The sequence below is a fragment of the Tachyglossus aculeatus genome, chromosome 20 (genome assembly GCF_015852505.1).
Source record: "Tachyglossus aculeatus isolate mTacAcu1 chromosome 20, mTacAcu1.pri, whole genome shotgun sequence".
Classification (NCBI taxonomy): Eukaryota; Metazoa; Chordata; class Mammalia; order Monotremata; family Tachyglossidae; genus Tachyglossus; species Tachyglossus aculeatus.
The window spans coordinates 14,555,690-14,580,898 of record NC_052085.1 but is presented as its reverse complement, the minus strand read 5'-3'; the positions used below and the strand labels follow the sequence as shown (position 1 = coordinate 14,580,898).

The following is a 25,209-nucleotide window of genomic DNA, read 5'->3' as shown; positions in this document are numbered from 1 at the left end:
TTCATTTGGAAAATTACGAGTGTGAACCCCACGTGGGACCAAGACTGTGTCCAGCCTGATTAACTTGTACCTACCCCAGTGCTTGCAGTAGCACTTGGCACATAGTAAGCGCTACCATAATTATTATTATTAGGAAGACTGCATCATGGACAAGTCTAAGAACCTTTTTTTAAAAAAAAAAATGTAGATGAACATCGGCATTTACAGCAGTTAGTTTTTGAAATTGGAAACTAGGAAGTCGTGAACCGTGTTTAGCGGGGTGATTCTTTCAGGCCTGTCAGAATCTTCACCATGGCTTGTTATGATGTGGATTCACTCCAAAGCAAAAATAGTTACATTGTACTCTCCAGTGCTTAGTGCTCTGCACACAATAAGCATTCAATAAATACGGTGGAATAAATGAATGAAAAGCCAGTTACCAAGAGGGTCTCCTGAAAGAAGAATCCAGTTCAGTTATTTGGCCGGTAAATGGTGATGGTTTTTGTTAAGCTCTTACTATGTGCGAGGCACTGTACTAAATGCTGGAGTGGGTACAGACTTAATCAGGTTGGACACAGTCCCTATCCCACACAGGACTCAGTCTCAGTCCCCATTTTTCAGATGAGGCAACTGAGGCCCAGAGAAGTTATTTGCCCAAAGTCACATAGCAGACAAGCAAGAGGAGCCGGGATTAGAACTCAGGACCTTCTGACGCCCGGGCCCGTGCACTATCCATGAGGCTGTGCTAAATTTTGGGGTGCCATCAGAAAGGGGTACAGGGAGCTGGAGTTTTAGAGCCGAGGACTGAGCTTAGTTTCTCAGCATCTTTCACATCTGTTTTTGGGCTCTCTGTTGGGATGGAATGAAAACCCCCAGCTGTTGATCAGCCACTGGGATAAAACAAAGCTATAACTCCCTTTGATCCCAGATTGATCCATATTCGCCGATCCAACTGGGGAGTTCAAACCCAGCTGATTTGCCTTTTCTCTCTCTCTCTCTGCCAAACCGGTGGGATTTCACAGGCAAGGAATCACTCTGCCTCTGTTTCCCTTCCCTTTACCTCAGTTTCCACATCCACATAATGGAAATAATAACACCTGCCTTTCCTTATCAACCTCGCAGGGTTGTCGGAGGGCAAAAATGAGTTAATTAATGTGCAAGCGCATTGAGAATTAAAGCGGTATAGAAAACCTCGGTACTATAATTACTCCAGTGTCTTTGCCAAAATCAATTTCCCAGTGGAAAGAGAGTTGGATAAATCAGCAAAGGTCAGTGTTCTGACCTTCCCCGAGATGTCTAGAAGATGTCTAGATGTCTGAAAAGATTTCACAGCATCCACCTGCAGAATAGCCGACTGAAATGGTTCTTCAGACAGCATTTTGTTTTTCTCCTTTTTTTAAAATATAATTTGAAAAACCCACACTAATATTTGACTACGTGCCTTTGTAAACAAAGGAGCATCCAGAAATAGCTTCTGGCCCCCTGAAATTCTCCTATTATTTCTGGAGGTTAGCGGGTTTTTACGCATAGGTGAAATGACAAAATAAATTTCTGTTTTCCAGAGATCCGAACACCATCTTCAGAGGAAACTCACTAACGTCCAAGTGCATCGATGAGACGATGAAACTTGCAGGCATGCATTACCTTCAAGTTACACTAAAGCCGATAATAGATGAGGTAAGAGCAGTTCTCAAGTGCTGACTTCAGAAAAGCGTTTGCATAAATCATCTTTGGTGGGCTAGGATTGTCAGTTTCATCAAGTGTTAGCCTTCTTTGAGGGGGGAGGAATTTGCTGGAAATGATAGTTCTCACAGAGAATTCCATTTTGGGTATTAAGTGGACCTCCAGTTTCCTAGCTGTGATGAAAAAATGTCAGTGGGAACCTGCCTTTTCCAGGATCTCGTGTTTGTGATCTTGAGTTTGGGGAATTCCGTTTCAACAAACCATCATAAAGTGGAGGCGCATAAAGGGTGATAGAATCAATCAATCCTATTTACTGAGCACTTAGCATGTGCAGAGCCCTGCACTAAGCACTTGGGAGAGTAAAATATGGCAAAATTTGCAGACACGTTCCCTTGCCCGTAATGATCCTACAGTCTGGGTGGGGGGAAACGGACACTTATATGAATAAATAAGTAAATTATTTATTCAGAGAAGATAGAAGTCAGATTCACTCTAGGAAAAGCTAGCTATCCCAAATAAGAGCTCCTACGTGTCCTCTATTTTTGAAGCAGTGTGGTTATTCCTAGATATCTGATTCCGCTTGCGATGTGGTGACATTCCGCTATCCGTCCGGCACAGTATGACCGCTCTCTTTTGAGACCAATAACTGAGACAGACATTTAGACCACAAATTTCCGTTCCAAGTGATTCAGCACTTTGTCCTGAACTTTCAGCTGTGCTGCCTTGTCAGGAACGTTTCCCCCGCGAACAGTTTGATGAGGTGACCCTATTTCCCAGGAGACGGCCGACTGAATGATATCCTCCTGTGGACACTGATGAAGTTCAGTTCAGCCTTTCATGGGAGGAGTTCAAACAGGTGTCAGGCTTAACTCGATTTCCTCAGATTTGAAGCAACGTTGAGGGAGGCAAAGAAGCCAGACTTCCAAAATGAGTTTTAATCTGTTGCCAGTGAACTGTAAGCTATAGGCTCCTTGCAGGCAGAGAAAATGCCTATCAGCTCTATCATACGGTCCAGAGCGCTTAGTACAGTGCTCTGTCCATGGAAAGCACTCAGTAAGAAAGCTGAGAAGCAGCATGCCAAAGTGGATAGAGCATGGGCCTGGAACTAAGGAGGGCACGGGTTCTAATCCTGCCTCTGCCACTTGTCTGCTGTGTGGCCTTGGGCAAGTCACTTTGCTTCTCTGGGCCTCAGTTCCCTCATCTGTAAAATGGGGATTGAGACTGTGGCCCCATGTGCGACAGGGACTGGGTCCAACCTGATTACCTAGTATCTACTCCAGCGCTTAGTGCTTGGCACATAGTAAGCGCTTAACAAATACCATTATTATTGTTATTAATAATAAATATGATTGGTATTTTTCAGGTTTTAGGCCAGGTTCCCCTGGAGAACTGGAAATACTGATTGTTGCTACGTTTTGGTTGGCAAGTCTCATTTCTTCCAACTCTGTTGTTTTGTGCTCTCCTAAGTGCTTAATACAGCGCTCTAGGTGCACAATAAGCGCTCAATAACTACCACTGATGGCTTGACTGTTCAGTATGAGTCGGCTTTTCGCCTGCCACAGTTCCAGGCTTAAAAAAAAAAAATGGACCGTCTGATCTTTGCTGACAGACACAGATGCTAATGGTTGCCAATATTCTCTACAGATCTGCCAAGTCCACAAGGCTTGCGAAATTGATCCTGTAAAGTTAAAAGATGGGGAGAATCTGGAAAACAACATGGTACGTCACCTGTCTGGTTTTAACCCAGATTTTTGGAATAAAAAATGGTCACCCTGGGAGGGAGGCCTTCTGCAACGGACTGGGAGAATCAGCATGGCTGAGTGGAGAGAGCACAGACCTGGGAGTGAGGACGACCTGGGTTCCGATCCTGCTGCCTGTCTGCTGTGTGACTTTGGGCAGTCACTTCACCTCTCTGGGCCTCAGTTACCTCATCTGTAAAATGGGGGTGAAGAGCGTGAGCCCCATGGGGGACAAGGGACCGTGTCCAACTTAACTCGTATCTACCCCGGCACTTAGAGTGGTGCTTGGCACAAAGTAAGTGCTTAACAAGTATCACAATTATTAAGGCGGGGTTTGCAGAGTGAGGAGAGACAGAGAATGAGGAAATTGGGGCTGGAAAATAGGTGTCCCTTCCTCTACCCAGCATCATGACCCTTTACCATTTCCGGGCATTGGTTCCAATGTTGCCGACTTAAGAAAACCTACCAGCGTGGCTCAGTGGGAAAAGCACGGGCTTTGGAGTCAGAGGTCATGGGTTCAAATCCCGGCTCCACAACTTGTCAACTGTGTGACTTTGGGCAAGTCACTTAACTTCTCTGGGCCTAAGTTCCCTCATCTGTAAAATGGGGATGAAGACTGTGAGCCCCACGTGGGACAACCTGATCAACTTGTAAATTCCCCAGCGCTTAGAACAGTGCTCTGCACATAGTAAGCGCTTAATAAATGTCATTATTATTACTATTATTACCATTGTTGCTTTCTGAAGGTCAGTCAGCCTGTCAGTCGTATTTATCGAGCACTGTACTAAGCGCTTGGAGAGTACAACACAGGAATAAACAGACACATTCTGTTTTGGGCCCCAGACTGAGCCCCCTCCCTCCCCTCCCCACAGCACCTGTATATATATATTTGTACATATTTATTACTCTATTTTACTTCTACATATTTATTCTATTTATTTTATTTTGTTACTATGTTTTGTTTTGTTGTCTGTCTCCCCCCTTCTGGACTGTGAGCCCGCTGTTGGGTAGGGACCGTCTCTATATGTTGCCAACTTGTACTTCCCAAGCGCTTAGTACAGTGCTCTGCACACAGTAAGCGCTCAATTTAATACGATTGAATGAATGAATGAATGAATGAACATTCCCTGCCCACAATGAGCTGGCAATCTAGAGGGGAGCATGGTCATAATGATGAGAATGATTAAGGCCAAAAATAATAATAATAAATTACCGTGGCTCTTGATAAATGCTTACTTTGTTCCCAGCACTGTACTGATCACTACGATTGGTGATGAAGTCAAAAACGGTCCCTGTCCCACAAGCAGCGTGGCTTAGTGGAAAGAGCACGGGCTTGGGAGTCGGGGGACGTGGGTTCTAATCCCAGCTCCGCCACTTGTCTGCTGTGTGACCTTGAGTAAGCCGCTTAACTTCTCTGTGCTTCAGTTACCTCATCTGTAAAATGAGAATTAAGACTACGAGCCCCACGAGGGACAACCTGATTAGCTTGTATCTACCCCAGCACTTAGAACAGTGCTTGGCACATAGTAAACGCTTCACAAATACCAACATTATTATTATTATTATTATCTAAGAAGGAGGGTAAACAAGTATAGAAGCCCCCTTTTACAAATGAGGAAACTGAAGCCCAGAGAAGTTAAGTGATTTGTCCATGGTCACACAGAGGGCAAATGGGGAAGCAGTATGGCCTAGTGGATAGAGCACAGGCCTGACAGTCAGAAGGGCCTGAGTTCTAATCCCGGCTTCGTCGCTTGTTTGTTTGCCCAAAGTCACACCACACATCCTATTTCAATTCTATCTCTTAGTACGGCGCTTGGGAAGTAGTAAGCGCTTAGCACTTAGACTGTAAACTCTTTGTGGATGTGGAACATGTAATAGTTGTTGTATTCTTAAGCACTTACTTCCCTTCCAGACTGTTGTTGGGTAGGGACTGTCTCTGTTGCCAAATTGTACTTTCCAAGCGCTTAGTACAGTGCTTCGCACTCAGTAAGTGCTCAATAAATACGATTGAGTGAATGAACATGTCAAGCATTATTCTAAATGCTGGGGTAGATACAACTTAAGTCGGATACAGTTCCATTCCCACTGGGGGCTCACGGTCTTAATCCCCATTTTACAGATGAGGGAACTGAGGCACAGAGAAGTGAAGTGACTTGCCCAAGGTCACACAGCAGACAAGGAGTGGAGATGCCATTAGAACCCAGGTCCTTCTGACTCCCGGGCCTGGGCTCTAGCCACTAAACCCGGCTGCCGGGGAGAAGAGAATTCAGTATTTGGGTCAGTACGACTGTTCTTCCGTGTTGCAGGAAAATCTGCGTCAGTACGTGGACCGCATCTTCAACGTTATTACCAAATCTGGGGTAAGCTGCCCCACTGTGATGTGTGACATTTTCTTCTCCCTAAGAGAGTCTGCCGCCAAGCGCTTCCAAGGTGAGTCATCGGCGTATTGATTACACGTCCCGCGGCTCAAAATAACTACGCGTCCACCTCCGATAATTATCTTCCCATCTGCCGCCCACGTCCCAGCGGGGCTAATGGCGGTTTTAAAAAGGTGGCCAGAAAACCAAGCACGAACCCCCTAGGTCATTTTTTGCGGAGTTTCTTCTGTTTGCTTCCCTGTCTGGATTGGAAAACCAGGTCCCCGGAGCGCCGGCGGATGCGTGACGGATCTGCCGCGGTCCCTGTCCCACAGGAGGCTCCCGATCTAAGCCGGAGGGAGAACGGCTGTTTCATCCCCATTTTACAGACGAGGAAACGGAGGCCCCCCAGAGACGTTAAATGACTCGCCCGAATCCCGATCTAAGCCGGAGGGAGGACAGGCGTTTCATCCCCATTTTACAGATGAGGAAGTGGAGGCCCCCAGAGATGTTAAATGACTCGCCCAAGGTCACGCAGCTGATTCCCAGGCCTGAGCTCTTTCCACTGGGCCACACTGCTCCCTGGCTTGGCTGAACTGTCCACCACTCCAGGTCACTTGGCACTCCTGTCAGCTGCTCTGCTTGGCCCCGAGCACTGTGAGAATAATAATCATCACTGTGGTACTTGTTAAGCGCCGACTGCGTGCCAGGCACCCTTCTAAGCGATGGGGTAGAAACAAACTAATCAGGTGGGACACAGTCTTACAGTCTCAATCCCCATTTTACAGATGAGGGAACTGAGGCACAGAGAAATGAAGTGACTTGTCCAAGGTCACACAGCGGACACGTGGAGGAGCCGGGATGAAAGCCAGGTCTTTCCGACTCCCCTGGCCGATGCTGTACCCACTAGGAAATAACTGCTCTCCAGTGGTCTGCACAGAGTGAGCGCTCAATAAATACCATTGATAGACTCGATGGGGGACTTGACCTCTTTCAGGCCTGTGAGCTTCCATTTGTTCGGGAGTCGCTGAGGTAATTGACTCAGTGGGGCCCGGTGATTTGAATCAATCAATCAATCAATCAATCGTATTTATTGAGCGCTTACTATGTGCAGAGCACTGTACTAAGCGCTTGGGAAGTACAAATTGGCAGCACATAGAGACAGTCCCTACCCAACAGTGGGCTCACAGTCTAAAAGTAACTCTTTGAAGTAACTCTGCCGCAAGGAGGAAACAACCCCCTTTTTTCTCCCCTGGATCGGGCCGATGTCTGATTCTGGCTGCACCACTTGCCTGCTGTGTGACCTTGGACAAGTCGCCTCACTTCTCTGTACTTCAGTTTCCTCATCTGTACAATGGGGATTACGACAGGGGACCCCATTTGGAACAAGGACTGGGTCCAACCCAATATGTTCCCCCAGCGCTTAGTACAGTCATATAGTAAGCGCTTAACAAATACCACAGTTATTATTATTGTGAGACAGTAAATGTTTATTGTACCCTAAGGGCATAATGGAATGCTATCACATCACAACTTAAAAATAAACCAAAAAGGTATCTGCCTACAAAGAGCTTATAACGTAGACTTATACACCACTTCGGAAGCTAGTAGAGGATGAAGTAAGACTCTTCAAAACACACTCCTTTTTAACTAAAGCCTCCATGGAAGAAAGGAATGAAAATTCCCCATTCTCGCCGAACAACCCATTGTGAAATTTTGAAGGACGCTACACAAAGCCCTCCCTCCTGGGAGGAAAGAAAAAGGTTGAATTTCTGACGGGAAGTATATCACCCAAGCACTTGCAGTGCGGTGACTTTATAATGTATTTTAAGTTTTCCCAAAGTCCCAGGGGGAAAGAGCCCGGACTTGGGAGTCGAAGGACCTGGGTTCTAATTCTGCTGTGTGACCTGGGGCATGTTGCTTCAATTCTCTGTAAAACACCTGTTCTCCCTCCAGCCTTAGCCTGTGAGCCCCGTGTGGGCCGGGGACTATCAATCGGCCGGCCGATCAATCAATCAGTCATATTTATTGAGCGCTTACTGGGTGCAGAGCACTGTTCTATGCACTTGGGAGAGGGAATGTGTCCAACCTATCTTGTATCTACTGCAGCGCTTAGAACAGTGCTTGAGATGTAGTAAGGGCTTAACAAATAACATAATAATAATGATAATGATTACAATGCTACCTTCTGGGAACAAGTAAAATGCCTCTTCTTCCTCCAGGTGATTTGGATGTAAGATATACAGCCGTGAGCAGTTTTATCTTCCTGAGGTTCTTTGCTCCCGCCATCCTGTCTCCCAACCTCTTCCAGCTCGCCCCTCATCATACCGTAAGTGATTTTCCTCCCAGGGAAACGGGGTTCTCCGCCCGTCCCCCCCAGCCCAGTGCCATGGGAGGGCAGGATTTATTTATTCCTATTAATGTCTGTCTCCCCCTCTAGACTTGAAGCTCGTTGTTGGCAGGGAATGTGTCTGTTGGTCGTTGTATTTGACTCCCTCATGTGCTTAGTACGGTGCTCTGTACACAGTAGGCGCTCAATAAATACGATTGAATCGAACTCTCCCTTGGTGAAGTTTCCTGTCCGGGAAAGTCCGGCATGAGCCCTCGTGGAGACACCTGGGTTTTATACCCAGTGTGCAACCCAGCTCACCTCATCATCATCATCATCATCAATCGTATTTATTGAGCGCTTACTATGTGCAGAGCACTGTACTAAGCGCTTGGGAAGTACAAATTGGCAACATATAGAGACAGTCCCTACCCAACAGTGGGCTCGCAGTCTAAAAGGGGGAGAGAGAGAACAAAACCAAACATACTAACGAAATAAAATAAATCACCTCTTGGCTTCCCCCCCTTCCCACAGGATCCCCAGACTTCTCGGACTTTGACACTCATCTCCAAGACCATACAGACTCTGGGCAGCTTAGCCAAGTCCAAATCGGTGAGCCTCCCGTTCTGTTTTGCTTTCTAGGAGGAAAAGAAAAACCTCACTCGGAGAGGTTTAGCGCTTTAGGAGATCTGGAGCAAGGCGAAGCATCTCACTGACTCAGTGGGTAGAGAGAAGAAGGTGGTTTTAAAATGCAGTGTAACCTCACCGGGGGCGGTGGTTGCAGAGGTGAAAGCTCATTTGGAAAGATTTTTAGGAAGGTGTTTAGTTTCAAATCCCTGGATGCCGGGTTGGGGAGAGAAAAGATGGCTAAGGGGAGGTGGGCGAGAAGGGGTCCTGCCAAATTTCCACTGCCCTGACCTGAAAATGTGGAAGCACTGCCCTTCTGGGGGCACGTCCTTGAATTTCCCAGCTGTGTGGTCCATGGCCTGGGATTCGGGTGGGCTGAGAGGGAGCCGAGACCACCCAATCCCAGAAGGCCAATTGCCGAGGGAAGACGATTCACGGAGGCCACCGGATTACGGAAGACCGATCGTAAAGGCCACCCAATTACAGGGGATCCGGGATAACAAAGCTACTCCGTCCCACTGCTTCACTCTCTTCCACTTTTCACTGGTGTGGGAGGTACCCACAGGTTATGTGTTGCCAACTTGTACTTCCCAAGCGCTTAGTACAGTGCTCTGCATACAGTAAGCGCTCAATAAATACGATTGATGATGATGATGAGGTTAGGCCAAATTCACACCACTGCTTTGCATTTCCTGGTCAGAAATGTTAAATCGCTCGTAATTCTGATTGACGTGCTAGAGTGGAGTGTTTTGAAGACCCCGTTATAACTGTACCGTTTGCAAAAAGACCCGAGCTCGCTCTCTTAGTTACAGGGGATTTCGGTGATTTGCCTAACAGTAAAGCGCAGGGGGTCCTTTTTCCTCGTGTGTCCCACATGTTCAGATTTTAGGATTTAATCACCTTGGTCAGATTTTAGGAATGAATCAGGCCTAACCTAAGCCAAATATTTTATTGCAGGCCAGTTTCAAGGAGTCTTACATGGCCACGTTTTATGACTTCTTCAATGAGCAGAAATATGCCGACGCAGTGAAAAATGTAGGTAATGTTTCCCTCTCCTGCCCATGCGTGGTACATTTATTAATCCCGAGGAACAGTGGGTTGGATCTGTTGAAGCAGTGTGGCCTAGAGGAGAGAGCACAGGCCTAAGAGTCAGAGGACCTGGGTTCTGATCCCCGCTCCGCCACTTGTCTGCTGTGTGACCTTGGGCAAGTCCCTTCACTTCTCTAGGCCTCGGTTCCCTCATCTGAAAAATGGGAATTCAGTCTCTGTTTCTCCCTCCTACTTAGACTGTGAATCCCATGTGGGACCTGATGATCTTGTATCTACCCCAGCGCTTAGTACAGTGCGAGACACGTAATAAGCATTTAACAAATACCACAGTTATTTTTATTCGTTGCTCTCAAAGTTTTTCCTCTCAAGTGAATGAGTCTGGTGCATCGGTCTTTATAATAATAATGGCATTTATTAAGCGCTTACTATGTGCAGAGCACTGTTTTCCCCTTTGTCACGGGACGAGCTGTCCCCAGCGACTTGTTCAAGAAGCAGCGTAGTTTAGTGGCGTGGGAGTCGGAAGGACCTGGGTTCTAATCCCGACTCTGCTACGTGTCTGCTGTGTGACCTTGGGCAAGTCATTTCACTGCTCTGGGCCTCAGTTACCTCATCTGGAAAATGGGGATTAAAGGTGTGAGCCCCATGTGGGACAGGAACTGTGTCCAACCTGATTAACTTAGATCTACCCCAGTGCTTGGCACATAGTAAGCGCTTAACACATACTATTAATATTTCCCCAAGACCACCCCCATCCCAGCCCATCCCTTCCCTTCCCCTTCCCTGGGAACTCCAGGTTCTGTAATGATAACAGGTGCTTACTGTGTGCCGAGCACTGTTCTAAGCACTGGGATAAAGATAAGTTAATCAGATCAGACAGAGTCCCTGTCTCACATGGGGCTTACATTCTAAGTAGGAGGGAGAACAGGCATTGAATCCCAGTTTTACAGATGAGGAAACTGAAGCACAGAGAAGTGACTTGCCCAAGGGCAGGCAGGCAATCATACTGTTTGAGCGCTTACTGTGTGCAGAGCACTTAGGTGAGTATAATAGAACAATAAACCCACACACTCCCTGCCTCCAACGGGCTTACAGTCTAGAGGGGGAGGCGGACAATAATATAAATGCATAAATTGCAGATATGATGACACAGTGGGCAAGTGGCAAAGCTGAGATTAGAACCCAGGTCCCCTGACTCCCGGGCCCCACCTGCTCTTTCCAGTAGGCCGCAATGCTTCTCCCTTGTCTTCCCCCACTACTCCCATAGGACCCTTTCTCTATTCCCGCCAAGCCAGTCTTCGAGCTGCACGTGGGTCTCAACTCTCCCCCTCCATCTTCTCATTCATCCCGTTGTCCTGGGTTGGTTCTTCCTCCAAGTGACTTGCCCAAGGTCACACAGCAGACAATTGGCAGAGCTGGGATTAGAACCCAGGTCCTTCTGACTCCCAGCAGCCCAGGCTCTAGCCACTAGGCTGCTTTCCCCTATTATCCCCCCATTCAAAGCCTTACTGAAGGCACACCTCCTCCAAGCAGCCTTCCTTGACTAAGCCCTCCTTTCCTCTTCTCCCACTCCCGTCTGCGTCGCCCTGATTTTCTCCCTTTATTCATCTCCCCAACCCAGCCCCACAGCACTTCTCTCCGTACCTGTCACTAAGTTATTTCTATTCATGTCTGTCTCCCACTCTAGACTGTAAGCTCCTCATGGGAGGGAAAGTGTCTGGTTTATTGTTATACTGTACTCTCCCAAATGCTTAGTACAGTGCTTTGCGCACAGTAAGCGCTCAACAAATACGGCTGAATGAATAAATGAATGCTTCAAACAATCGTTAGAGCTCATCCCTTTGAGAAGCGTTCATCAGTCTGCTGCCTTTCAACTTTTCACCAAATGTCTTTATTTTTCTTAAAGTTCCTAGATCTGATTTCCTCATCTGGAAGAAGAGATCACAAGAGTATAGAGCAGCCTATATTGCTTAAAGAAGGGTAAGGATGTAATTTGGCCAAACCTTCTGGACTCTGGGCAGGATCCTGAAACAACATTCTTTTCCCCTTCTGTTCGTATTTTCAAAACAGGAAGGGGAGGGTGAGAAATGTTAGATTTGCATGTCCAACCTCCTTTCAGATGCTACATTATCTTAACATTGTTTCTCCCTGTTTCACATTTTTTGACTTCTGTTTTTCTGGCACACCAAATTATTCTGAACCCACCGTTTGCAGGATGGACTAGGAAGGTGTAAGGGGATTTTAAAATCTGGGATCCTAGCCAAATGAAGACCGGTAATCACATATGTAAAAACCATTAGTCTAGTAATAATAATAATGGTGATTGTTAAACATTTGTAATATGCCAAGCGCTGTACTAAGTGCTGTCGCGTCAGACATAGTCTCTGACCCTCATGGGGCTCACAGCCTAAAAAAGAGAGAGAATAAGAATTGCATCTCCATTTTACACAGGAGGAAACTGAGGTTCAAAGAAGTTAAGTGACTTGGCCCGGGTCACACAGCAGAGAGTTCTCCTCTGGCTCTGTGCTTTTTGCACTTGGCCACGCTGGAAGAAAAACCATTTCACTCAATTTCTAATTATGCATCGTAGCGACACATCATTAAAATCCGTTGGAATTCCATTTGCTCCCGGAGCGTTTCTTTTCATCCCTAATGAATACTTTTACCAGACCTGCTAACAAGGAACAAAACTTTCTCTGGCCCACTCTTGTGTCAGTGGGCTTGATGAGCTAAGAAGGGACCTCAAGGCGCAGACAGGGACAGGGTAATAATTAAGGGGTTGAATAATCCAAAAACTGGATTATCAGCCATGGTGTTTGAGAGTCAGGTAGAAAATTTCCCTGTATTACCTGGTACAGTGTGGCCTAATGGATAGCGAATGGGCCAGGGAGTTTGAAGGACCTGGGTTCTAATCCTGACTCCGCCACTTGCCTGCTGTGTGACCTTGGGCAAGTCACTTCTCTGTGCCTCAGTTACCTCATCTATAAAATGGGGATTAAGACCGTGAGCCCAGTGTGGGACAAGGACAGCATCCGACCCAATTACCTTGTATCTGTCTCAGTGCTTAGTACAGTGCCTGGCACATAGTAAGCACTTAACAAATACCATCATTATTAAGTATTATTATTATTATTACCCCTTCACCCTCCCATAAAAGCCCTTTCCTTCTCCTCAAGTGTGGGGCAAATCAAATTGGGACTTTATGAGAGGGATATTATGCCACTTCTCAGCCTGGGCCGAGCCCCTGGACCTTAGGGGGTGCTTAGAAGAGTTGGTAGCAACGATCATCATCATCAATCGTATTTATTGAGCGCTTACTGTGTGCAGAGCACTGTACTAAGCACTTGGGAAGTACAAGTTGGCAACATAAGGATAGTAAGGCTGACGAGGCTAGCAGGGGGCTGTCTAGCATTCTGCCAACTTGTACTTCCCAAGCGCTTAGTACAGTGCTCTGCACACAGTAAGCACTCAATAAATACGATTGATTGATTGATTGATTCTGCCTCAGCTCTGGAGATGAACTAATTAGTTTTCAAGGCTCTGAATCCAGCAACTGAAAAGGGAAACTCCGGGTGGCCAGTTCAGAGCAGATCTAGACTGTGAGCCCACTGTTGGGTAGGGACTGTCTCTATATGTTGCCAACTTGTAGTTCCCAAGCGCTTAGTACAGTGCTCTGCACACTGTAAGCGCTCAATAAATACGATTGATTGATTGATTGATTGATGGGGCCTTCCCTTACTTTGCTTCAGGATGTAGTGGTTAGAGCACGGGCCTGGGGGGGAGAAGGTCAAGGGTCCTGTTATACTCTCCCAAGCGTTTAATACCCTCAGAGTGGAGATCGGAACCCAGGCCCTCTGACTCTTAGGCCTGTGCTCTATCCTCTAGGCCACACTGCTTCCACAGATGAAGATGTTTTCCAGAGGAGGTAACTGAGGCACAGAGAAGTTAAGTGACTTGCCCAGAGTCACACAGCTGATAAGTGGCAGAGCCGGGATTAGAACCCATGACCTCTGACTCCCAATCCCGCGCTCTTTCCACTGAGCCACGCTGCTTCCATCTGGGAAGGGCAGAAAGGACTCTTCTTAGATAAATCAATCAATCAATCGTATTTATTGAGCGCTTACTGTGTGCAGAGCACTGTACTAAGCGCTTGGGAAGTACAAGTTGGCAACATATAGAGACAGTCCCTACCCAGCAGTGGGCTCACAGTCTAAAATGGGGAGACAGAGAACAAAACCAAACATACTAACAAAATAAATAGAATAGATATGTGCAAGTAAAATAATTAGAGTAATAAATATGTACAAACATATATACATATATAGATAAAGCCCCCACCTAGCTCTATGTGTCTTTTTACAACAGGTTCATGATAAAGAGGGCGCAAGGAAGAAAACGCTTTGGCATGAAAAACTTCAAGAAAAGGTGGTTTCGTCTGACAAACCATGAATTTACCTATCAGAAAAGCAAAGGTAACAAGAAAGGTTCGCTTTTCAATTACTCTCTGAATCGTTCCACTTCATTCTTTTGCCAGGGCCAGCTTTCAGATAAAAACAAGAGCGCTGTATTTATGGACTTTGTCTCTGCTCTTGTGAGGTTTCTGAAAGGGAAAAAGGAAACTTTGAAAAGCAGGAGAGAAAGACGGGTAAATTACTAAATTAGTTCCTGCTGGGAAAAGAGCCTTTCTTCAGGAGCGTCTGTATCAAGGGAGCTAGCCCTGTGAGAGTCCCAAAATTATCTGGACAAATTTGGTGTCCTTTGTGAGTGGAAGACCTGCCGAACTCTACTACTGCCATACTAAGAAATGAACAAAACAGGAGAAAAGGGGAAAATGAAAACTTGGCAAAGTAAATCCCCTTTTCCCTGGCAGCTCTGATTCATATAAAATCCACATGTGCGAAATTAATTTCATTCATTAAGAAATGATCACATTTACTTCTCCTGCTTTGGAATCTGTTATTCTCCACCTCCCCCGACCTTTCTCCTCCTTAGCTTGGATTTTCTAAGCGCTGGTTTCTTTCTGTCCACTTCCAACCCACACCATCATCTCTTTCGGACTTTCTACGCCTCATCCTTGGTTTCATCCTCAATCCTCTACGCTAAACCTCGTCAGTTAAAACAAGAAAATAAACAAAGTCCTCTTTCCTCTCAGTTCCCCAAATTTCAGGTTTCAGCCCTTTCAGAGGCCTCACTTTCTGAGACCCAAAGTCCACTTAAGAGGGGCGGGGAGAAGCCGCGTCTAAATAGAATGAATGTTTATCTGGGGGTTATTGAGATAATGCTGTGATTGACAAAGGCTTTTTTTTTAAAAAAGGGCTCGGAATCTGTTGGTTTTATCAAGCCTGTATTAATAGGATGGGGAAAGAAAGGGAGACAATGGGTTCAGAGCAGCAAATTGGAAACCCGCTCGGAATCCAAAATGGAGTCGTAATTCCCAGCGATGTCAGTCAGTTGTATTTATTGAGCACTTACTGTGTGCAGGGCACTGTACTAAGCGCTTGGGAGAGGACGAGATAGCAATATAACACTTCTGCTACCGATGCTCAGAATTTTTCTCTCAAGCGTCTCGAAACATCCAACAGTCCACCTAAACGATGATGAGAACTCAAAATTCACTTATTGCTTCTTTCTGGGCCAGACTGCCCAAGGAAACTCTGTCCCAAAAGTCTAGAGGGAGGGGGAAAAGGATTTAAGACATAAGGCTTTAAAGAGCCAGAATGGAAACCAAGGTCCCGCAGAAAGTTTTACACCTGCCAGGGAAAGCCAAGCTCCTTCCAAAGCGTAAATGGCACCTCAGCGGGAGTCAAGGGAAAGTCTTGGAGTGGTAGTAAAACCCTGTCCCATTCACCCTGTCTTCTCTCCTGTCCGTGTCATCATCATCATCATCATCATCAATCATATTTATTGAGCGCTTACTATGTGCAGAGCACTGTACTAAGCGCTTGGGAAGTACAAATTGGCAACATATAGAGACAGTCCCTACCCAACAGTGGGCTCACAGTCTAAAAGGGGGAGACAGAGAACAAAACCAAACATACTAACAAAATAAAATAAATAGATGTGTACAAATAAAATAGAGTAAAAAATATGTACAAACATATATACATATATGTTATATATATATATATATACATACATATACATATACATACATATATATACATATATGTTTCATATATATATATATATGTATATATTTATATATACACATATCTGTCGGCTTTCTGCAGGAGACCAGCCCCTCTACAGCATTCCTATCGAGAACATCCTGGCGGTGGAGAAACTGGAGGAAGAGTCGTTCAAAATGAAAAATGTAAGTGCCAAATTGGCCTGGGGGCTTGGGGTGGTAACTGACTAGTGTTTCCCAAACCCGTCCTTCCTGCAGATTTGATGGCGTCTTTCCTTCACCCTCCGTTCTTCAGGTTCCCCATTCGTCACCCGTTCAGTAATAATAATAATGATGATGATGGCATTTGTTGAGCGCTTACTGTGTGCCAGGCACTGTACTAAGTGCTGGGGGTGCATACAAGCAAATTCATTCAGTTGTGTTTATTGAGCGCTTACTGTGTGCAGAGCACTGTACTAAGCACTTGGGAAGTACAAGCTCTTTAAAGCCTTGTGTCTTAAATCCTTTTCCCCCTCCCTCTAGACTTTTGGGACAGAGTTTCCTTGGGCAGTTCTGTCTGTACAAGTCCGTACAAGTACAACAACGGGCCCACAGTCTAGAAGGGGGAGACAGACAACAAAACAAAACATGTGGACAGGTGTCAAGTTGGCAGAATAAATAGGATTAAAGCTAAATGCACATCATTAACAAAAGAAATAGAATAGGAAATATGTACAAGAGTCCCTGTCCCGTGTGGGGCTCATCATCATCATCATCAATCGTATTTATTGAGCGCTTACTATGTGCAGAGCACTGTACTAAGCGCTTGGGAAGTACAAATTGGCAACATATAGAGACAGTCCCTACCCAACAGTGGGCTCACAGTCTAAAAGGCTCACGGTCCCAATCCCCATTTTCTTGAGGAGGTAACTGAGGCACAGGGAAGCGAAGTGACTAGCCCAAGGTCACACGGCGGACAGGTGGCGGAGCCGGGATTAGAACGCGGGACCTTCCGACCCCCAGGCCCGTGCCCTATCCACAACGCCGTGCTGCTCCGCACACAGTGAAGCGCTCCATAAATAGTGACGATGGCATTTGTTAAGCGCCTGCTACGTGCCGGGCACCGTACTAAGCGCCGAGGGAACCTTTCCAGATGTTCCAGGTGATTCAGCCCGAGAGGGCCCTGTACATCCAGGCCAACAACTGCGTGGAGGCCAAGGACTGGATCGACATCCTCACCAAGGTCAGCCAGTGCAACAAGAAGCGGCTCACGGTCTACCACCCCTCGGCCTACCTCAACGGACACTGGCTCTGCTGCAAAGCCACTTCGGACACCACGCCAGGCTGCACCCCTTGCACAGGGTAAGGGCCCCAACGGCACCGTCTCCTTTATTACTCTATTTATTTATTGTACTTGTACATATCTATTCTATTCATTTTATTTTGTTACTATGTTTGGTTTTGTTCTCTGCCTCCCCCTTCTAGACTTTGAGCCCACTGTTGGGTAGGGACTGTCTCTATGTGTTGCCAACTTGGACTTCTCAAGCGCTTCGTACAGTGCTGTGCACACAGTAAGCGCTCAATAAATACGATTGATTGATCCCCGCCACCCTACCAGCAACCCAGAGGTCCGTGGCTCCCCGCGCCGCAGCCCCCGGAAATGACGGGGCTCAAGGGAAGAGACGGGAGGACTGGAGTGCGTACACGTCACCCCCTTCCTGCTCCTCATTAATGATAATGATGGCATTTATTAAGTGCCTACTATGTGCAAAGCCCTGTTCCAAGCGCTGGGGAGGATACAAGCTGATCAGGTTGTCCCACGGGGGGCTCACGGTCTTCATCCCCATTTTACAGTGAGGGAACTGAGGCCCAGAGAAGTGATGTGACTTGCCCAAAGTCACACAGCGGACAAGCAGCGGAGCTGGGATTTGAACCCATGACCTCTGACTCCAAAGCCCGTGCCCTTTCCACTGAGCCATGCTGCTTAGGGTCGAAGGCGCGGGGATCGGGCGTGTAAGGGGGTGCCAGCTGTTTGGGGACCGCACAGACGACGGAAACAGTCCCGGGTCTGTCTTTCTGGAAATTTCTGACGCGCCTCCTCAAAAGGGAAAAGTCAGCCCAGCCTGGAGTCCTGAGGGGAAGAAGGGGAATATGTTGCCTGCTTGTACTTCCCAAGCGCTTAGTACAGTGCTCTGCACACAGTAAGCGCTCAATAAATACGATTGATTGATTGATTGACAAGCACCCCAGTGATCCCTCCTTGCCTTTCCCTGCTGGCTACAGGCACCATCATTCCTTCATTTATTCAGTCATATTTATTGAGCACTTACTGTGTGCAAAGCATCCCCATCACATCTCCTCCAAGAGGCCTTCCCTGACTAAGCCCTCCTTTCCTTTTCTCCCACTCCCTTCTGTGTCGCCCCGACTTGCCCCCTTTATTCATCCCCCGTCCCAGCCGAGGTCCGCAGGAGAGGCGGGGAGGGGCTTTATATCTACCACACTTACTCGTATGATATCCCCCCCACCCTGATTTGAGAGGAGGAAATCAAAGAGGATTTTGGTAAGCAGCGATAGCGGCGCACACACCGGGAGAGGAAGAGAAGAAGGGACAGAAAGTCATAAAAACCACAGACCTCAGGTCGTGGTGGGGAGTTTCCTGAGACTTGCAGATTCTGACGGAGGAAAAATAAGACGGGGGGAGGTGAATTCATCAAAAGCCCGTTGGATGCCGTAACAGTGATAGCCAACGATTGTTATGAAGGTTAACCGCTGAGTATGGTTCCAGCCCTGTGCTCAGCACTGAGGTAGATAAAAGATAATCCCCCTTTTAGACTGTGAGCCCACTGTTGGATAGGGACTGTCTCTATATGTTGCCAATTTGTATTTCCCAAGCGCTTAGTACAGTGCTCTGCACATAGTAAGCGCTCAATAAATATGATTGATGATGATGATATCGGACACAGTCCCTGTCCCATTTGGTTTATGCGGTCTAAAGTGGGAGAACAGGGAATGAATCCCCATTTTGCAGATGAGGCACAGAGAAGTGAAGTGACTTCACTTAGGTCCTCGGCCTCCCAGTCCTATGCTGCTGGACACTTGGGACACCCAATCGTATCTCCACTCTTACCTTTCCCTTCCCTCCTTTCCCCCCTTTTTTTTTTTCCATCTCCTCTTATTGTTAGACTTAATTCCCCACAAAATAGCCCCTCTCCCATTTTGGGGTGGCAAAACCTATGCCCCCCGAAAGTGGGGCAGTTAAATACAGTCAGCCCAAATTCACCAGAAGTCCGCCAGAGAACCCGGACCGTTGCACAGCTTAGCCCCGCTCCCCAAATTTTACTTTGGTTCTTCCCTGGTTTTCCCACCGTCCGTCTCTGTCTGCTAATGGGTTTGTCTCAAAGGGCCTTTCGACAGATTTAGAGGCCTAAAAAAGATTCAGGTTTGGATGCTTATTTTTAACTCCCAGCCCCCAAATTCACTTTGTCTATCCCTATGCCACGCTGCTTCGCACTGGAACTATGACTTTGAGCCCCATGTGGGGTGGGGAACGTGTCCGTCCTGATTGATTTGGATCTACTCCAGAGCTTAGGACAGTACCGAACAGATATAATAATAACAATAATAAGAATGATAACCAGTGACCTTTGGTCCCCTACCTGGGCCGTATTTCCCAGCGGCTTGAATGTGGAATCACCTCGGCGTGCACGGCTGGGTTTTTCCCGTCGCGCTTGGGAAATACAAATTGGCAACATATAGAGCCAGTCCCTACCCAACAGTGGGCTCACAGTCTAAAAGGGGGAGACAGAGAACAAAACCAAACATACTAACAAAATAAATAGAATAGATATGTACAAATAAAATAGAGTAATAAATATGTACAAACATATATACATATATACAGGTGCTGTGGGGAAGGGAAGGAGGTAAGATGGGGGGGATGGAGAGGGGGGCGAGGGGGAGAGGAAGGAAGGGGCTCAGTCTGGGAAGGCCTCCTGGAGGAGGTGAGCTCTGGTTTTGTTCTCTGTCTCCCCCTTTTAGACTGTGAGCCCACTGTTGGGTAGGGACTGTCTCTATATGTTGCCAATTTGTACTTCCCAAGCGCTTAGTACAGTGCTCTGCACATAGTAAGCGCTCAATAAATACGATTGATGATGATTAGACTCCTTTCTGTTTCACCAGAGGGCTCCCGGCGAACATACAGCTCGATATAGACGGCGACCGTGAGACAGAGAGAATCTACTCCCTCTTCAACACATACATGACGAAACTGGAGAAAATGCAAGGTGAATGTGCCGAATGTCAGTCTGTGGGGCGGACAGCGATGGGGCTTTCCTTGCAGCCCACCTGATTCCCCGGATGTATGGCGTAATGGATGGAGCACGGGCCCGGGCGTCAGAAGGTCATGAGTTCTAATCCCGGCTCTGCCACTTGTGTGGTGTGTGACCTTGTGCAAGTCATTTCACTTCCTGTACCTTGTTTCCCGCAACTGTAAAATGGGGATTAAATACCTGTTCTCCCTCCTACTTAGATTGTAAATCCCATGTCAGACAGGGACTATGCTCAACTTAATTAACTTGCATCTACCCCTATGCTGAGAATAGTGCTCGACACACAAAAAGCGCCCAACAAATGCTGTGATAATAATAGAGTTGGTGGGCACAGTTCCGGCCCCCAAGGAGCTGACGTGCTACAAGGGGAGACAGTCACACTCGAATGACAGATCAATCAATCGTACTTATTGAGCGCTTACTGTGTGCAGAGCACTGTACTAAGCGCTTGGGAAGTGCAAGTCGGCAACACATACAGATAAGGGAAAGAGTTACACTAAGGATACTGACATAAGTGCTGTGGGGCTAGGGAGAGTAACAAGGTGGTGATGATATTTGTTAAGTACTTACTGTGTGTCAAGCACTGTTCTAAGCACTGGGGTAGATACAAGCTTATCATCATCATCAATCGTATTTATTGAGCGCTATGTGCAGAGCACTGTACTAAGCGCTTGGGAAGTACAAATTGGCAACATCTAGAGACAGTCCCTACCCAACAGTGGGCTCACAGTCTAAAAGCTTATCAGGTTGAACACAGTCTGTGTCCCACATAGGGCTCAGGGTCTTCACCCCCATTTCACAGATGAGGTAACTGAGGCCCAGAGAAGTGAAGCGACTTGACCAAGGTCCCACAGCCGACATGTGGCGGGGTCGGGATAAGAACCCAGGTCCTTCTGATTCCCATGCCTGTGCCCTACCCACTAAGCCATGCTGCTTCTCCCCGGAGATTGTTTAGCTCTGTCTGGGTGTGGAGAATAATCGTAATTGTGCTATTTGTTAAGCGCTTACTGTGTGCCAAGCACTGGGGTGGATGCAAGCGCTTAGTACAGTGCTCTGCGCACAGTAAGCGCTCAATAAATACGATTGAATGAATGAATGCAAGCCAATCGGGTTGGACACAGTCCCTGATCCACATGGGGCTCATGTTCTTAATGCCTGTTATAGGCAGGAAACATGTCTGCTAATGCTGTTCATTCATTCGTTCATTGTCGTATTTATTGAGCGCTGTGTGCAGAGCACTGTACTAAGCGCTTGGGAAGCACAAGTTGGCAACATATAGAGACAGTCCCTACCCAACAACGGGCTCACAGTCTAGAAGGGGGAGACAAACAACAAAACAAGTAGACAGGTGTCAATACCATCAGAATAAATAGAATTATAGCTATGTGCACATCGTTAGTAAAATAAACAGAATAGTAAATATGTACAAGTAAAATAGAGTAATAAATAGAGTAAGAAATCTGTTGCATTGTACTCTCACAAGGGCTTAGTATAGTGCTCTGCAAATAGCGCTCAGTGAATACCATTAACTGACTGATTGAGTTTCCGTTTGTAAGCCCGTTATGGGCAATCAATCGTATTTATTGAGTGCTTACTGTGTGCAGAGCACTGTACTAAGCGCTTGGGAAGTCCAAGTTGGCAACATATAGAGACAGTCATCATCATCATCATCATCATCATCAATCGTATTTATTGAGCACTTACTGTGTGCAGAGCACTGTATTAAGCGCTTGGGAAGTCCAAGTTGGCAACATATAGAGACAATCATCAACATCATCATCATCATCAATCGTATTTATTGAGCGCTTACTGTGTGCAGAGCACTGTACTAAGCGCTTGGGAAGTCCAAGTTGGCAACATATAGAGACAGTCCCTACCCAACAGTGGGTTCACAGTCTAAAAGGGGGGCAAGGACACGAGGCTGCTAATTCTGTGGCATTGTACTCTCCCAAGGGCTTAGTCTAGTGTTCTGCACGGAGGAAGTGCTCAATAAATACTGACTGGTTGATTGCGCTTCCGTTTGAGATTTCCTGTTCCCTCCCTCCGTTTCTTCTAACCACCCCCCCACGTCCTTGCAGAGGCTTGCGGCAGCAAGTCTGTCTACGACGGCCCTGAGCAGGAGGAATATTCCACGTTTCTCATCGACGACCCCCAGGAGACGTACAAAACACTAAAGCAGATCATTGCCAGCGTGGGAACTTTAGAACAAGAGCACGCCCAGTACAAAAGGGATAAATTCAAGAAGACAAAATACGGAAGCCAGTAAGTCTCCATCGGCCTGCTCGTCCCAGACTCCTTTGGGGTTGGGAATCAGGGGGAACCAGCAGACTGGCAGAAAAGGGAATTCTGGGTTAGCTAGCCACCATATAATAATAAATAATAATAATAATGGTATTTGTTAAGCGCTTACTATGTGCAAAGCACTGTTCTAAGCACTGGGGAGGTTATAAGGCGATCAGGTTGTCCCACAGGGGGCTCACAGTTTTAGTCCCCATTTTACAGATGAGGTAACTGAGGACCAGAGAAGTTAAGTGACTTGCCCAGAGTCACCCAGCTGACAATTGGCGGAGCCGGGATTTGAACCCATGACCTCTGACTCCAAAGCCAGGGCTCTTGCCACTGGGCCACGCTGCTTCTCTGCTTCTCTTCCATAGGGAAGTTTTTTGGAAAGCTCGAAGATTTAATTCAGCTGGGGGAAGGCACTGGCCCCTTTTCTGCCTGCCAGCTTCCTCTGGCCTGGAATGCCCTCGTGGCTCAGTGGAAAGAGCCCGGGCTTTGGAGTCAGAGGTCATGGGTTCGAGTCCCAGCTCTGCCATGTGTCTGCTGTGTGACCTTGGGCAAGTCACTTAACTTCTCGGAGCCTCAGTTACCTCATCTGTAAAATGGGGATGATGACTGTAAGCCCCACGTGGGACAACCTGATCACCTTGTATCCCCCCCCCAGCGCTTAGAACAGTGCTTTGCACATAGTAAGCGCTTAACAAATGCCATCATCATCATCATCATCATCTGACGGACAATGACTCTCCCCCACTTCAGAGCCTTATCGAAGGCCCGTCTCCTCCAAGAGCCCTTCCCCGACTAAGCCCCCCTTTCCTCTTCTCCCACTCCTTTCTGCGTCGCTCTGACTCGCTCCCTTTATTCATCCCCTCCGTCAGCCCCACAGCACTTACGTCCATATCCCTGATTTACTTTATTTCTATTATCCGCCTCCCCCTTTAGACTTAGCTCACTGTGGGCTGGGAATGTGTCTAGTATATTGTTCTATTGTACTCTCTAACAGTGCTCTCTATTAGGCCCGTTATATTTCATGTTACAGACTACTCTATGGAAAGGGATTTTGTATTGTTTTGCCAGAGATTCTGGGGTAGATCACAATTTATGTCAAGTGAGATTAAGGGAAAATGGACTCCAGGAGACTGTCAATCATGATACAGGCTCTAGGCTCGTTGTGGGCAGGGACTGTGTCTGCTGATTGTTCTGCTGTCCTCTCCCAAGCGCATAGTACAGTGTCCTGCACACGGTAAGCGCTCGCTAAATACGATTGAATGAATAGAGAGGAAGGATTGACCCAATAGTAGGGGCTTTGGGGAGGAGCCGATCAGGGGAGGTTGCACGTCTGAAAAGAGGGTCCCCCCACCACGTGCTGACCCTTGACCAAGCTCTCCCTGGAGGCCAATAGCTCTGTCTGGGTGGTCGATCATGGTATTCTTTAAGCGCTCACTATGTGCCAGGCACTGTTCTAAGCTCTGGGATGGATACAGGATAATCGGGTTGGACACAGTCCCTGTCCCCCATAAGTCTCACAGTCTGAGGCCCAGAGAAGGGAAGTAATAAAATAATACTACCGATGGCATTTGTTAAGCACTTACTGTGTGCAGAGCACTGTTCTAAGTGCTGGGGAGGACACAAGGTGATCAGGTTGTCCCACATGGGGCTCACAGTCTTAATCCCCATTTAACAGATGAAGGAACTGAGGCACAGAGAAGTGAAGTGACTTGCCCAAAGTCACACAGCTGACAATTGGTGGAGCTGGGATTTGAACTCATGACGTCTGACTCCCAAGCCCGGGCTCTTTCCACTGAGCCACGCTGCTTCTCATTTGCCCCAGGCCACACAGTGGAGAAGTGGTGGAGCCGGGATTAGAACGCAGGTCCCTCTGCCTTCCCAGGCCCATCCTCTAGCCACTAGGCAATGCCGCTTCTCCAATTTCGCTTCACTGTGCCTCAGTTTTCTCATCTATAAAATGGGAATTCAGTACCTGTTCTCCCTCCTACTTAGACCGTGAGCCCCATGTACAGGGAAATGGGTCTGCCCCGTCTCGTAGGTAGCTCAGCGCTCAACACAGGGCTTGGCACATTGTCGCCACTTAACCAATACAAAAATCATTATTCCTATGATTACCCGTATTATTATGAAAGCACGCTGTAGCAAAACCTTTTCCGGCCCAAATGCCTCCACGTTTCCCGTGCGGTCCCCGCGTCTTCAGCATTGTCGATCGTATAACTCCGGCCCTCCCGCTCTCCTCTCCTCCTCGCTGTTTCGCAGGGAGCACCCCATCGGCGATAAGAGTTTCCAGAGCTACATCAGGCAGCAATCGGAGATCTCCGCTCATTCCATCTGACATCCGAGGGCCAGCTGACAAAGCGGCTTCGAAGCGAGAAGGTGTGAAAAGATGGGCCGTCGGGGGAGGGAGAACAAAAACAACAAGAAAACCCAAAAGGGAATCCGTGCGGAGCGAAGGAACTGACGTTATTTTCCCTCTCTCTCTCCGACGAGAGCTGTTACAAGAGCCGCTGTGCACTTTATTCATCTGGAAACGCCGGGTGAGCAAACCATGGTCACCTGTGGTTCCATGGTGACTCTGCTTCTCGCAAGCGAGCGATGGGTCCCGTGGCGGCTACCTGGGCTCGGCTACCCGTGGCCGCAAACCCACCCGCTGCGGGATGTCTGACGTGCCTCCCGGCCGTTTCCCACCTCCGCACATCACGCCCCGCACCTGTTGCAAACCTCC

The 25,209-nt window shown here is 47.4% G+C and overlaps 1 protein-coding gene across 3 annotated transcripts in view; it reads left to right on the top strand.

The window, feature by feature from the left end:
- RASA3 (RAS p21 protein activator 3) overlaps nt 1–24,832 on the top strand; it is a 180,308-nt gene extending 155,476 nt beyond the window's left edge. For 2 of the 3 annotated variants that reach the window (XM_038762058.1, XM_038762060.1), the window contains 13 exons: nt 1,542–1,656; nt 3,307–3,381; nt 5,708–5,831; nt 7,981–8,087; nt 8,622–8,699; nt 9,672–9,749; nt 11,668–11,741; nt 14,127–14,245; nt 15,992–16,074; nt 17,021–17,229; nt 20,047–20,150; nt 22,274–22,457; nt 24,744–24,832. In XM_038762058.1, the coding sequence (XP_038617986.1) occupies nt 1,542–1,656; nt 3,307–3,381; nt 5,708–5,831; nt 7,981–8,087; nt 8,622–8,699; nt 9,672–9,749; nt 11,668–11,741; nt 14,127–14,245; nt 15,992–16,074; nt 17,021–17,229; nt 20,047–20,150; nt 22,274–22,457; nt 24,744–24,819 (1,426 nt within the window). In that variant the 3' untranslated portion in view covers nt 24,820–24,832. The remainder of the gene's footprint in view (nt 1–1,541; nt 1,657–3,306; nt 3,382–5,707; nt 5,832–7,980; nt 8,088–8,621; nt 8,700–9,671; nt 9,750–11,667; nt 11,742–14,126; nt 14,246–15,991; nt 16,075–17,020; nt 17,230–20,046; nt 20,151–22,273; nt 22,458–24,743) is intronic. The other variant, XM_038762059.1, reaches the window with a different exon arrangement.
- The last annotated feature ends 377 nt before the right edge of the window (nt 24,833–25,209 follow it).